General features: G+C 40.2%; 1 protein-coding gene across 2 annotated transcripts in view; it reads right to left on the bottom strand.

Moving 5' to 3' along the window:
• Positions 1 to 14,709, bottom strand: part of PIK3C3 (phosphatidylinositol 3-kinase catalytic subunit type 3) — a 90,001-nt gene that overhangs the window by 13,139 nt on the left and 62,153 nt on the right. For both annotated transcript variants that reach the window (XM_004579690.3, XM_058676789.1), the window contains exons 20-23: positions 13,751 to 13,835; positions 11,576 to 11,650; positions 2,843 to 3,011; positions 9 to 99 (exon numbers count right to left, since the gene is read on the bottom strand). In XM_004579690.3, the coding sequence (XP_004579747.2) occupies positions 9 to 99; positions 2,843 to 3,011; positions 11,576 to 11,650; positions 13,751 to 13,835 (420 nt within the window). The remainder of the gene's footprint in view (positions 1 to 8; positions 100 to 2,842; positions 3,012 to 11,575; positions 11,651 to 13,750; positions 13,836 to 14,709) is intronic.

Below are 14,709 nucleotides of genomic sequence, written 5' to 3' on the forward strand. Positions count from 1 at the left end.
AAAATTACCTTTTTGACAGTTTTGTCTGGTTCAAGAGCGATATCCGGAATGTTCGCATCAACCATCAAAGAGAATAAATTCAAAATCAAATTTGAGTACCTAAAAGCAAGAAAGAAAAAGCAACAAGTTAGAACATTTCTATTTCAAATCAAAATAATTCTGATAGTAATGGTACTTGGATTTTTGTAATAATCACAAATATTTAATGGAAAATAATGTGTGACTATACTTCAGTGGCCCAATGAAAAGCAAACCTTGAAAAACTGTCATACTGGTGTGTCTTCATTTAACATAATTTTACGTCCTAAACTGTGTTACACACTTCAAGAATAATCATCAGCTCACAGTGAGTCTAGTACAGTCAGTACATTAAAGTGGGTAAGGCACCTAATTAATGCTATGCTTGAAGAGCACTGGCCTCTATCAGGAAATAAAGTCTATTTTCAGTCTTGCTCTTCCTATGAAACATTACATAGAAAGTCAATAAAGAGCAGTAAATACATCTATACTGGGCACTTCGTACCTCCAGAACATTTTTGCCTTGGGCAATCTTGCTCCGGGTAGAGCATATTTAGTCCTGCTGTGATTTTTACCTTTGGGTGTGGATGTACATTCAGAAAGCTCTGGTTTTTAGAAATGAAGACTCACAGCTAGTCTTAGAAAAAATATCAACAAGTGTCCTGCATTTCTTAAAGGCCGGGCGATTGGCAATGAAGTCACACAGAATCCTTACACCTGTCATGTACCAATTTGCGATTAAACCGTACAACCTGTTACTTAACTACCTAAAACTAAACTGTAATGATAGAACTCATACACAAAAAGGTCTCTTCGAGAGTTTCAAATCACCTATCTTTATCACTTCTGTTTCCATTGCTCAAGAAAATCGAGAGGTCATAGTAAAAGCTTCTACCTTGGAATAAAATTGACACTAACTCACTTATATTTTTTAAAAGTTTTAACTTTAAATAGCTTTAACTAGATTCTGTTAGTTAGTATATAAACCTGTGAAAACAGATAAAAACATAAGAGATGTTATTCCATTTTTGTTCACTCAATAATTTTATTCATTCCACCAACAAACATCTACTGAATACTGTACTTGCTAATTAGGATTCCAGGACACTAGAGACACAGGGGTGTGTTGATCCAGCAAGGCTCCTGTTGCATTCAGGAAATCTCCGTTCTGGAGGATCAGAGATTGAGGGGTCGGAGAGAGAAGAAATCCTGGCAAGAGGCATGATTTTATTTTAAACCAACTGACCAGCTGCACTTACAGAGTGGCATGGCGCATTCCATTGCACAGTCTTTGTTTTTAAAATGTATCCATTCATTGATTTATTTAGAAAGCCAGAGCGATAGAGAAAGGCAGACAGGCATCTTATGTTCCTTCACTTCCTCACAGTGCACAACAGCTAAAACGGTGTTAGAAACTGCCCCAAACCTGTAACTGTTCACCTTGACAGATTTTGTTTTAGCGCAGAACAGGAATGGAAAACCTTACAGGAGAAAACTGCGGGAAGAAAAGGAGGCCAACAAAGCAAATGGGGAAGCACTGATTGTAGTGAAGAGTAGAGAAACAGGGAAGAAGACCCCGGCCTCGCCTGCTGTGGCCTGCAGCAATCATCCTGCTATGACAGCCAATGTCTGCAGACACTGCTAGTCAGTGTGACTCACAGGAAGGAGGGGGTGCAGGATAGTTCCAAGTTGAGAGCCTCTGATTTGAGCCAGTTTCCTGGGACCAGCAACATCAACATTACCCAGGAACACAGCCCATTGCAGAACCAAAGCAGAAATCCTGAGGATTTTCACACATATACAGTTTTCATTCAACAAAAATATACTGTTTTAAATAACGTATGTACAAGTGAGGCAACAACAACAAGTAAAAGCCACCATATCCTAAGTAACAACAAACAGGATGACAGAGCATGGATGCCTAAGAAGCTCCCTGTCGACTGGCTAGGTTTTCTCCTAGGAGAGCATGCATGCAGGTTTAGAAGTCTCCAGAGCCGGGATTATCTGCTTGACTAACAACATTCAATTTGCATAGTTAGGTTGAGAACATTATTAGAGTTAAATGATCCTGTCACTTTTGGCTAATCATCTGACACATTTTAGATTTAACCAGCATGGGGGTTGGCCCTGTGGCATAGTGAGTAACACTGCTGCCTGAGCCCTGGGTGTTCTCCTTCAGACCCAGCTTCCTGCTCATAGCGTGGAAGAAGCAACAATTGTTTGGAAAACATGGATGAAGCTCCTGGCTCCTGGCTGTGGCCTGGCTGCTCTGGCCATCTGTGGAGGGAGCCGACATAGGGAAAGATCTCTCCCTCCTTCTCCCTCTCTGTCTCCCTTCCTCTAGCTGTCTCTCTCCTTGGGTTCCAAAAAAAATAAAACCATCTTGAAACATTCCAAAAATCCATTCTGAATTGGTGAAACCCTTCATTCTGCCACAAGGTAGTATAACCCAGGTAAGGGGAAGAAGGTTATAATCCTTCAAGACAGCCTTCAGGAGGATCTGAACGATGAGGCCTCCTCACCCTGTCTCCATCCTAACACTGTCGAAGTACACACAGCATCCTTTACTTAAATGATGGCTAGCCTTCCTATTTGCCTGTCTTGTACAACACCAACTTCACAGTTAATAAGATGCAGCAATGAGATGTTGAACAGCAAAGCAAGATACTGTATGCTGTTTTCCTTTAATATCACACTGCTGATCAAAATAGGTATAGATGATTATTAGGAAATAATACAGCCTGTGCTTTTCTGAAAACAAGTAGACATATCTGAAAACTCCACTTCTTGTTCTAGGAAAGAAATGCCAAGCAAATCCACTTACCTCCTGAGGTGGAGAAAAGCCGTGTAACACTGTTTCCGGAACTCCTGGTACTGCTCGCTCTGCGTGCCCCCCATTCCTTCCACCATTTCTTTATTCAGCTTCATCGGAGGAGGAAGAGGCTTCGGATCTCGGCCCAAAATATACCCAAAGTCTATGTGGAAGAGTTTACCTGGATATTGACAAGAAACTCACCTGTTTCAAGAGTTAAAGACCAAGCAGCAGTATCTTTGCAAAGTAATCAGCTCATGATGAAGCCTATTATATGATTTGGTTTTCTAATTCCAGGATAGGGAACAACTTTAGAGCACATTTCAGTTCGTTTTACTCACATTCAGTCAGATGAAACCAAGCTCCACATGGTTGATGTGGTGGCACAGGCAGTAAAGCCACTGCCCGCAGCACTGGCATTCTATGCAAGTGCCACTTGGTACTGGCTGCTTCATTTTGAACTGGCTCAGTGTTAATGTGCTTGGGAAAACAGCAAAAAATGTCCCAAATCCTTGAGCCCCTGCATCCACACGGGAGATACAGAGGAAGCTCCTGGTTCATGCCAAGTCCAGCTCTGACCACTGCAGGATGTGGGGAGTGAACCAGCAGAGCGAAGAGCTCTGTCTCTCCCTCCCCTTACCGCTCTGCCCTTAAATAAGCCTCTCCCCTGATCCCTCTAAAAGTCATCCTATAGTAACATTAAACATTTATTTCTGTTTTTATGTGGCCAGACTCAAAGGCAATCAAAGTCCAGGTAATGTTTTAAGATATCGGTCAAAATTAGAATTCTGTGGCAAAATTCTAAATGCCAAGGTTCAAGCCAAATCCAATTCACACAGCAAACCATTTCTTGTAAATCTCTCTCAGATGAAGCTTTCGTTTTATTGACTGCCGCATACCAATACTCACACAAGCTCCCACACATTTCCAACTAACAATAGCTTCATTTAAAGCATCTTCAGCTGATCTATGTCACGTAATCACTACAGACCAAGCAGCCAAAGGCAGCACTCATGCGTGCCAGGGAATGAACACATACAGCTGCAGGTTCCCATCAACACAAACAGGAGAGCGGTGATCCGAATCAATGGCACAAAGATGCAAGAATATGATGGTAGACTTTATGGAAGAATTCTCCATAGTATTCCTAAAATCTTTCTCCCTTCCCCTCTCTCTGGCTTTCTTCTCACTGAAAATCTGCTTTTCAAATAAAAATATACATATATATATATATTTAGAATTGTAGTCACAGAGAGATTAGAATGGAGTTTTATGCTTTATATATTTAAGAGCACAATACACATCATTAATTAGGGTTTCATTTCAGGATCCCAAAATGTGCTGCAGAAAATGCATTTCATTATTCTTAGAATAATTTTTTTCTGATACCCTTTCACTAGGCTCTCGGGAAGGGACCAGTATTGGAATGCAGGCAGGTTAAGATACAGCTTGGGACCCTGGTGGCCCATTTCAGTTCCTGGCTCAATGCTGCTGTGGCTGGGAAAGCTGTAGAAGATCTAGGTACTTGAGCACCTGTTACTCCTGTGGGAGACCATGTAGTTCCAGTTCCTGGCTTAGCCTGGACCAGACTAAGTGGGAGCATTTCTATGTAACCCAGCAGATGAGCAAACGGAAGATACATCTCTGTCTCCCTCCTTTTTCTCTTAAAGAGAAAGAGGGATAAATGGAAGGAAGAAGAAAAGAAAGGGAGGCCAGGAGGGAGAAAAGAAAGAAGCAGTTCTGGAATCAGGAATTAGATAACTCCAGTACTTATTGGAAAACACCTTGAAATTGTTAAAGGCAAAGGGTATGCAATCATTTTAATTGACTGAGTTGACAAAAAGCCATAATCAAATTCTAGTAAGGATGTCATGGCCTTCAACTAAGTATATTGCCTCTTTTGAACTAACCTAAGTACTATTTTTTAAAATCAGTACAGTACTTAATTGTGCCCAGCACTTAAGCAGATGAATGATCAGTTTTTGAAACAAAGCTGCCCTCACACATGGTTTATTTAATGTGCCCCATGCATTTAAAAGAAAACTCAGTTCTCATTTTCTCCCTCTCATTGAAGGTCTTACTGGAATTCCAATGTCCGCTATGCATCACTGCTTGTAAATGGATATATTTCTATCCTTCTTGTAAGGAAATTCTCAAAGAACACGATACTGCTTAATTATAAGCCATTAAAGATTCAGTATTGAACAATGAGACCATTATTATGCTTCGCAGGTTCAAACAGCCATGTCGTTTGAAAAGAGGCTATTAATGTTTTAAGAAAATTCATCCTTCCACATAACAAGGGAATGCTTTTGAAAGTTAATAACTGCAAATGATACAGTATCATAAATGGTTTAAAATATTCATTTCATGGAATTAAAAAAATGTTTAATTAAGACGTTCAGGGTGTGAGGTTTACTCAGATCTCTACCTTAAGCAGTCAAGAGATGAAATATACAGGAAAAAAAACAATTACTGACTTTACTTTCTTTTGTCCCTAACCTACAAAACATGGGAATGACATGATTAAATTCTCCTGTTATTTGCATGAGTGATGTGATCTTATTTATAAAACTGTAGCCCAAGATATTTACATTTCTTGAATTTAAAGAGAATAATGGCTGAATTAAAGCTAAATAACTTAAATATAAACAGCAACAGAGCACCATCTTTTGGACAGTAAGCAAGTTCTAGTTATTACTTCTGAGCATTATACAGAGAACATTATGCATATATAGGGCATTGTGTGTGTATATTATATATATATACATGTGTATATATATACATATATATATATTTCTGTTAAAACAAAACAAGACAAAACAAAACCAAACCATGACAACTGAGAAGAGACCCTAAGAAACCAGCAAAGCCTTCAAGAGGAACACTGCCCGAGACTTGCCTGCAGAGCACCCCCATAGAACGGCTGAACTCACCCCAGTCTCCAGGGCAAAATACAGATTTAAATGATGCCACAAGTTCTTTTTCAACACACACATTCCTTGAGGATTTCCAGAAACCCCTTCTTAAAATTGAGTAGCAGCCTTTTTGCTGTTTCTAAAAATGTTTCCAGTCAATCATGGCCAGCTGGTAAGAAAAATGCCACAGCCTATCAGGCCGCTCTTTTTGGGTCACGCCAATGGTATTTTTACTATTAATATTTACATTTTATTTTTGACACATCAAACATAGTATTTTTTTTTAAAGATTTATTCATTTTATTACAGCCAGATATACACAGAGGAGGAGAGACAGAGAGGAAGATCTTCCATCCGATGATTCACTCCCCGAGTGAGCCACAACGGGCCGTTGCGCGCTGATCCAATGCCAGGAACCTGGAACCTACCCCAGGTCTCCCAAGTGGGTGCAGGGTCCCAATGCATTGGGCCGTCCTCAACTGCTTTCCCAGGCCACAAGCAGGGAGCTGGATGGGAAGTGGAGCTGCTGGGATTAGAACTGGTGCCCATATGGGATCCCGGGGCTTTCAAGGCGAGGACTTTAGCTGCTAGGCCACACCGCCGGGCCCAAACATAGTATTATTTTGAATGCCGAGGTTTACCCAAATACATTCAGAAGGAGAGTATTAAACCCGCAACTAGATTGGCTTTCTCTTTTATAATCCCTCACATAGCATTAAAAACAGGGTCACTCAATAGAGAATTTAAAACAGTAATAATTTAAAGGAATTCAGATTTTATGCTGAGAAAAGGAACGATACCATTTGTTTTTATTATCGGTAAAATTATGAGTCAAAACAACTTAACAAACCGAAGATGAAAAACATTCTCATGTCATGGTAATCGAACCAACAAATAACCGCTTCTAGCCCTACTGTGTGTTGACAGCACCAAGTAAACTCTACCTTATTACACCACTGCTCTTCCTCAGGAGACAGCATGCCCACATCCAGGAAAAGACGGCGAATCATCTACACGTGTGCTGGAACCTTCCAAAGCCCCCTAATGCTGCCCCCAGAGATGTCTCAGTCAGTTGCTCAGCAAGAGTGTTTCTCAGGACTTAACATGAATGACTAGCTCATAAAACTAAACATTAATATATTCCTGGGGGGGGGGGGAAGCATCCAAAAGATGCAATTAGGATAACTGTAAGAATTAATTTCTTTGAAAAATGGTTCAAAACATGCTATCTTCAATTTGTCAAGACAGACAAAAAAAAGCCACCACTTCTGTCCTAAATTTTCCATTTACTAAAGGTACCTAGCCTGTGGTTTTCACTTGTGAATATTCTTCAGTTATTTACATGTAAAATTTAATATTAATTCTATTATAAAGTCTGCAAACCACAAGAAACCAAATGTTTCTGTTCCCCAGGCTCTTTTTTCCCATATAACATTTTTCAAAGCTTTCAAAAACAAAAATTTAGGATAAATTCAAACTATGTTTCAGTTAAATGCCTATACCCCAAGGACACCAATTCTGAAATCAATCCTTTTTTCAATTCTTCATCATAATTTAAATTTTGTTGATTTCTTGGCCAGAAAATGCAATGATAGAACAATAAAAAGTGAAAGACAAATCACCTCAAATTTGCTTCAAGAAACAAAGCTGTAATTGGCAACACAAGGCGATACACTGACAGGCTTAGCTAGGTCCACTTTCAGAGTGGGCTCACAGCGCCATCTGCTGCACAAGCCTTGGAAATGTCAAACAAAGCTACCAAGTACGGCAACGGGAAATAAAACCAGGCTGGGAGGGGGGAATACAGGCATGAGATTCACATTTTTTCACTTTAGCATTATCCCTGAATAAATTTCTGAAACTCTCTATACGCAGAGAATTATTCTCTTACATACATGTCTAGAGTTCTTATCTGGGTTCTTTTCTACCTCACACAGATTTACGGAGTGGAACAGTTCTGAGAGGCAAACCCCCAAATTCATCAGTAAAACAGAATGTGTGTTGGCTCTTCCGGTCTCTCCTCCTAACAGGGCACTGGACATAGATGACACAGGAGAACTCTGGTAACTCCTGAAAACGACTTCCATTCGAAGCAGAATCACAGTCTAAACCTGACTAGGCTGGCAAGTAAGAGCAGAAAACAGAACTGTTTACTTTGAAAAATGGGAGAAATGTTCCTACTTCATATACTAAATGTTACTTCATACATGAAAAATCATCCTATGCGCTCTCAAGCATTGCAACAAGAAGTGAACCTCAAGTTCAAAGTTATTAATAAGTATAAAACCAGTAGTAAAGCAATATAAAGCACCTGAAATATATGATGAACAATGACTAACTAATATCCCAGCATGCTTTTAGCGCATGTGCTGCTGAAGCAAGCACTATTCCAGGCACTAACTAAAAGCATAAAGATACAATTCTGTTCAGTAAACTACACATGAAATCTATTTACAGTTGGCTGGTGCTGTGGCACACTGAGTAAAGCCACCGCCTGTGATGCTGGCATCCCAAGTCAACGCGCTATGGAACCTTGGCATTTCTGACCCAAAGCCTTCCCAAAGCAGCCGGAAAGGCAGAGGAGGATGACTCCGGTGCTTGGGCCCAGGGACCCACGGAGGAGACTCTGAGGAAGCTCCCGAGTCCTGGCTGCAGCCTCATTCAGCCCAGGCTGTTGCGGCCATTTGGGGAGTAACCCAGCAGCTGGAAAATAACTGTCTCTCACTCTCTCCATAACTGCCTTTCCTGTAAGCAAAATTTTAAAATATATATATCTACAACATCTATAATCTTAATGACTTATTCATTCATATAAACAGTTTCCACATATATATATATATAACTTTAAGCACATCTTCGTCTTTAATTTTTGAAATAACACATGCTTTTAGGGTGCTTCACAGAAACACACTTAATCCTCCACCAAATAAAGAACTCAACAAGTAGAAAATACAGAGTACAGAAAATACAGAGAAGGCTACGGAGCTAATACCAACTGAAACTGCTCTGACATATGGACTGGCAGTACGAGACAACAAAACCGAGGAAATCATTTCAATTAGCATGCAATCTCAGAAGTTGAAATTGAAATGATCTTTGGTTTGTCTTGTTTTAAAATGAAAATATTTGATAGTAAGGAAGATATAAGATGTTAGTAAGGAAGACACAAAATGCTGACATAGGTAACTAGATGAAATAGTTAGAAAGCAGTTCCTGTCTTCCATGTGGTGCCAGGGCTCAAGCACTCGGGTCTGCTGCTCTAACAGGTGTATTAGCTGAGAGCCGGATGAGCTGGGCTGGAAGTGGAGCAGCCAGGAGGGGCACCAGGACCTACTCTGAAGCTGGTGTTGCAGAGGGAAGCTTAGCTTGCTATGCCACAGTGTTATCCCGCCTATCCCAGATGGCGGCTGGCTCAAGGCCAGGAGGCAGCAGGAAGGTAGAAGGTCACAGGTGAGGCGAATTTGCCTCCTCTCCAGGGCCTAGCCAATCAGGTAGCACCCAGTGGACACACGGGAAAAAGGGGATTGGGAAAGAGCAATATTTAAGCAGCCGGAAAAGGCTGGACCAGGACAGACGGACGGACGGACGGACGGACGGACGAAGACGGAGGACAGGGCACGACTGGGGTGGACGGACAGAAGAAGACTGGGAGGCGACGAGGAGACTGGGGAATGAAGCAGAGAAAAACGGGAGGAAGGCTAGAGAGGAAGTCGAGTCGACTGGCTGGGAGATCGACTGGCTGGAAGAATACAGTGCCTCATGAAACAGGGCCTGGAGTGTCAGGTGATTTCTTCTTCTTCTTCTTTTTTTTTTTTTTTTAACAGATTTAACTTATTTATTTGAAAGGGCTTTGGTTCTTAAAGGTGAGTCTGGAGCACCCTCTAGTGGAAACCTAACAAAAAGATGCTTTTTGCTTCAGTTAGGAGGTTTTTTTTTTGTTTTTTGTTTTTTTTTTTTAAAAATAAGGTTGCATTAAACAAGTAGCAGGCGTGGGCCAGTAATGTGCATTAATTACACTACACTTTCTAAATTTTACTTCTAAAATGCACTTCTCCTTTAACATACATGGACAAGCAGCACCTCTCAAAGTGCTGCAGAAAGCACTCTATTGTATGATAAACCGTTTAGCAATTTAAAAGGAGATGCTAGAATCTAAGAGCATAATGTAATACAAGGGTAATGCTAATCTATATTTTAGAATTCCACTGAGGTTATAAAAAGATAATCCAGAAACAAATGGAATCACTTTGGTAGCTGGATTCTTATAAATAATTCAACCAGAGTCAATCAAAAAAAAAAAAAAAGCCCAAAACTTCTTCCAAAAACAATTCTCTCCAACCACGTCATAATGTTTTATCAATGTCCTTAGCTAACTGGCCAAGACCCTCCCGAGAGCAGGCCTTGCCACCTGCTGGTGCTCATGACTGGACACGGAGAGACACTGCATCCCCCACCTCGCCCTCTACAGACGAGCTTCACAGGCTGGACGGAACATCACTGCACCAAAGCAGATGCACGTTACAAGCAACTACTCCACATTCCCGGTACTCTGATAAATCCTGGCTATCACAATCGGGATAAATAGAAATAAAAGGATATTTTTTATCCAAGGGCCCAGTATAAAGAGCAACAGGAAAACCTATTTTTGGCAGAAGTATAGACCAGAGAATAAACTCTACACAGAAGAGCAGAGATGCTTTCTCATTGATCAGCTCCATGCTGAGTACCCAGTGCTGATGGCTAGGCTCTGTTCAAACTTGGGAGGCACGCTGGCCACCGGGATTGCCAAGGCCCAGTTCCCCTGGAATCTGGATCCTGAATGGGAGGAGGAGGACAAAGTTACCCAGTTTTACAGGGATAGATCTTCTGTCCTACTCACTTTGGTGATCCCAAGAGCTGGCAGGTGCTTAATAAGGACTCTATGACCTCAGCCAGTAATAAAGTGCTTAAAAGAAAACAAAGGGTCATGCATACAGGGATAAAGAACAAACCACATGTGGTTACAAAATAGATATGTGGGAAGGACTTTTCCTAAGAGAAGCCATAAGAAATTAGGTCTAAAATCAGCTTTCCAGACACAGAATAAAACAGAAGAGGAAAGAACAGGTGCTTGCTTGAGGCAGAAGTACAGTGACACCAGAAGACTGGGCGTGGGGGGCAGGAGTGCAAGAGGAAGAATGATCTGTGGTCAGCTAAATGAGCCATTCTGGAAGATTCACTACTAGATTCACTGCAGCACCGTGAATCAGTTCCTGTCCTGAGGTTCAAAGACAACCAGGCAGGTGATGTTTATGGACATGGAGAACAATACTGGAGGGGGCACTGGGCAGGGGACGGAGAATGCAGACAAAGCTCACAAGTGGCCATGCCTCCGCAGGCTTTCCAGCAGGCATGGTGGCCTTTCAATTTAAATTTAATGAAATGGATAGAAGTAGAAAGTGATAAAAATGATGACATTAGAAGATATGAGACTAACTACTCATCAGAAAGGAGAATAATCATTCTTTACACTTACAAGGAGTAAAAGAAAAATAATTAAAGATACATGAGATAAGCAGAGTTTAATAAGACAAAGAATGTTCCAGCACTCTAAGCAGAGGTGTAGAGTTTCAGGACTGGCTTTCTTGCATAGGTTATGAGCTTTTCACCGAAAAAGCAGAGTTTGAACTATAAAACGATTAATGATTATCTGTAGGATTACCACTGAAGTGAATATTCCTACATGTTCCTCTGTGTAGTACCAGTGAGAGGGACTGTTTATATTTTTTCTTGCTATTAAGTGTTAGACAACAGTTAAAACTCATTAGATGGTCAAGTGCATTGGTACCTGTCTTCGTCAGCAGCAGGTTATCCAAGTGCCTGTCTCCAACGCCAAGGATATACGTAATCACACAATAGCCAGCTGCAATGAGAAAAGAAACATAAGCATGAAAACCACACGCGAACCATGTCACACATGAAAACCATGTGCGAACCACATGACACACGGCACAAGATGCAGAAACAGCTCTGTGCTACTGAAGAGGCTAGCTGTTATTCTTGATTTCTCATCCAACTTTTTATGTGTGTAATCTTCCCGGACAATTCTGGGAAAACTGTAATTTGAAACTAACAGGAATCAATACTTGCAACAGAAGCAAAAAGATTGTGTTCAGTGTTAAAAGTCGCTTATATCAGAAATGAAGTCTGTCGGGAACTTTAATATAAACACTTCATTTCTCATTTCAAACTTGATATACATTGAAGACAACACTGAAAAAATTACGTACGGAAATATACACAACAAAGTCAACTGCTACTCATCCCTTATCCCATAACCCATGTTATTTCAACAGATGAGAAGAGAAAACGCAGGACTTAAAAGTTTGTTCAGGGCCCGGCGTGAAAACCTAGTGGATAAAGTAACACACAGATTTTCACGATAATCTACAACACTCAAATTCTTGTTCAAAAAAACTTTTATTATATTCAGCTGAATCTAATATAAACTTCAAATAGTAGCTATCTTCCTCTAGTTTCACTGGGACCATTCCAAGCTCACCAGAACACAACAGACCGCTCACATCGAACAAGAGGTGTTCAACACACAGAGAAATCCAGCCACCTTCACAGTTCTCGGTGGCTGAGCATGCGTGTAATGTAGGAAAGAGAGGTGCGAGATCTAATTTCAATTTAACTGTCCAACTGGTGTCATAATTTAAGCTGCTATTTCATCCACATGAAAAATGCCAGTCACATTTTCATTAGCTTTTGTGGAAAAATAGGCCATTATATAAAACAGACCATGCTGTGATATTAAGTATGGATCTATTATGCACAATTTTGACAATTTCTCCAAATGAGCAGTGAATATGTACAAGGTGTGCACAGAAAGTTATGTAAAAATTATTTTAGGGCATGCAAAGTAACTCAGAATTACTTGTAATTCTTGAGAACTAGGTGTGCTGAATTAAAGAAGTCACACATTTTTTTCATGTAGCAGTTTCACTACATCCTGTGCCCTCAAATCCATTTATGTTCTATGACTTCTGTGACTAACAGAAGGTGACAGAATAAAGGGGCAGCTTCCAAGCTCAGGTCATTAGCAAATATTTTGCATGGGTCCAGCGCGATAGCATAGCGGTTAAAGTCCTTGTCTTGCTCGCACCAGGATCCCATGTGGGCACCAGTTCTAATCCCAGCGGCCGTGCTTCCTATCCAGCTGCCTGCTTGTGGCCTGGGAGAGCAATTGAGGATGGCCCAAAGCTTTGGAACCCTGCACCCGTGTGGGAGATCCAGAAGAGCTCCTGGCTCCTGGCTTTGGATTGGCTCAGCTCCAGCCATTGTGCTCACTTGGGAAGTCAATCAGCCGAAGGAAGATCTTTCTTCTCTGTCTCTCCTCTCTCTGTATAACTGAAGTGGAGGAAGAGAGGCAGGGAAGCAGACAAGACAACGTATAAGAAAGAGAAACCAAGCGAGAAACAGGAGTAGCCCAGTGTAGTCTTGAAGTCTCTGATATCCATGACTGTTTTATCACAGCACTGTTGAAGAACAAAAACTATTGTGCATAGGAAAGAACTCCTTATGAGAAAGCACCTCCGAAACCATAAAACAACGTGCAAGTTTAGATATTTAAATATAAGTGTCAAATTTCTACAAAGTCCTATTTTGCTCCCTGCACCATGGTTTGCTTGTGTAATCACATGCATGAACACGATGTAACATAAATAAAGCATTTATAAGATGGGTACAAAATAGTATAGATCACGCAGACATGTATTTTTAAATCTTTAATCTAGGTAACTTGCAATCACAAAATAATTAAGTGATTAGAAAGTGAAGATGAATGCCATGGTACCCCCTAACCTCAAAGAATTAATGACTTTATCAACAATATATTTTACTCTTTTTGCTAATGGAGGACTTAAACCTTAACACCTTACAAACGTAGATAAATGTAGCAGTACAGGAGAGCCTGCCTTCTCATTCCAATCAATCACCGGAAGTAACCTGGAGAACTCACCGCAGCTCTTAACGTAAGTGTCCATGACCTCAGCACTGATGCCGTTCGGCCCGTTCTCACTTGGGGCATGTTTCCTGAAAAAGTTCTGAAAATATATTATATGATTAATAGAATACAATTTAATACACAACTCAAACAAATTATATGCTTTGGAAGTGTCTAGTTTAAAGCTTCTAAGAGTAAAACAAATATAGCACACTGGACAAAGCATGAAAACATTGAGGAAAATAATATATATAATATGCAGTGTTTTTCAATTTTCAGATTTCCGACTGGATCTATTCCTTCACATTTGAAAGTTAGAGAAAAACACAGTATGTTATTTCAAAGTGTAAAGTCATACACTACTAAACTTTTAAATTTTTGAGCAACTTGTATGTTTGAAATAGAATAATTTAGAATGTAAATAAAGAGCTCCTGCAAATCAATAAGGACATAACAATAACAACATTTTGTCAAGAATCTTTCTATCTTTATTTATGTGTTAAGCTGCTTTATAATTTTACTTTGTATGTTGCTTCTATCATTTTTGGTATTTGAGGTATAATAATAAAATATGTTAAATAAAAAAATCAATAAGGAAACTACAAGCAACCAATGCGAACATGGGCAAAGATACAATCACTTCAGAAGAAACAAACAGCCTATCCATATATTCTTACGTGTTTGACCTTATAGAGTAATAGTTAAATGGAATCACAATGAGATAGCAAGAGTTAGAAGTTTAACAATACCACGCTTAGGTAATGAAGTACAGCAACAAGAAACATGAGAGAAAAGCAACTTTAATAATCCAGTAACACTGAAGATAACAACACCCCGTGACACAGCTGAGTCTCAGGTCAGACATGGGGCAAAGAACGCTTATTATCATTGTCTTCTTTTAAAAACAACAGAAATGATATTATGAAGCAATGACTTCAACCAGAACCTAGGTAAGGGCTTTATACGCATTACAG

The sequence above is a fragment of the Ochotona princeps genome, chromosome 18, assembly GCF_030435755.1.
Source record: "Ochotona princeps isolate mOchPri1 chromosome 18, mOchPri1.hap1, whole genome shotgun sequence".
Lineage (NCBI taxonomy): Eukaryota > Metazoa > Chordata > Mammalia > Lagomorpha > Ochotonidae > Ochotona > Ochotona princeps.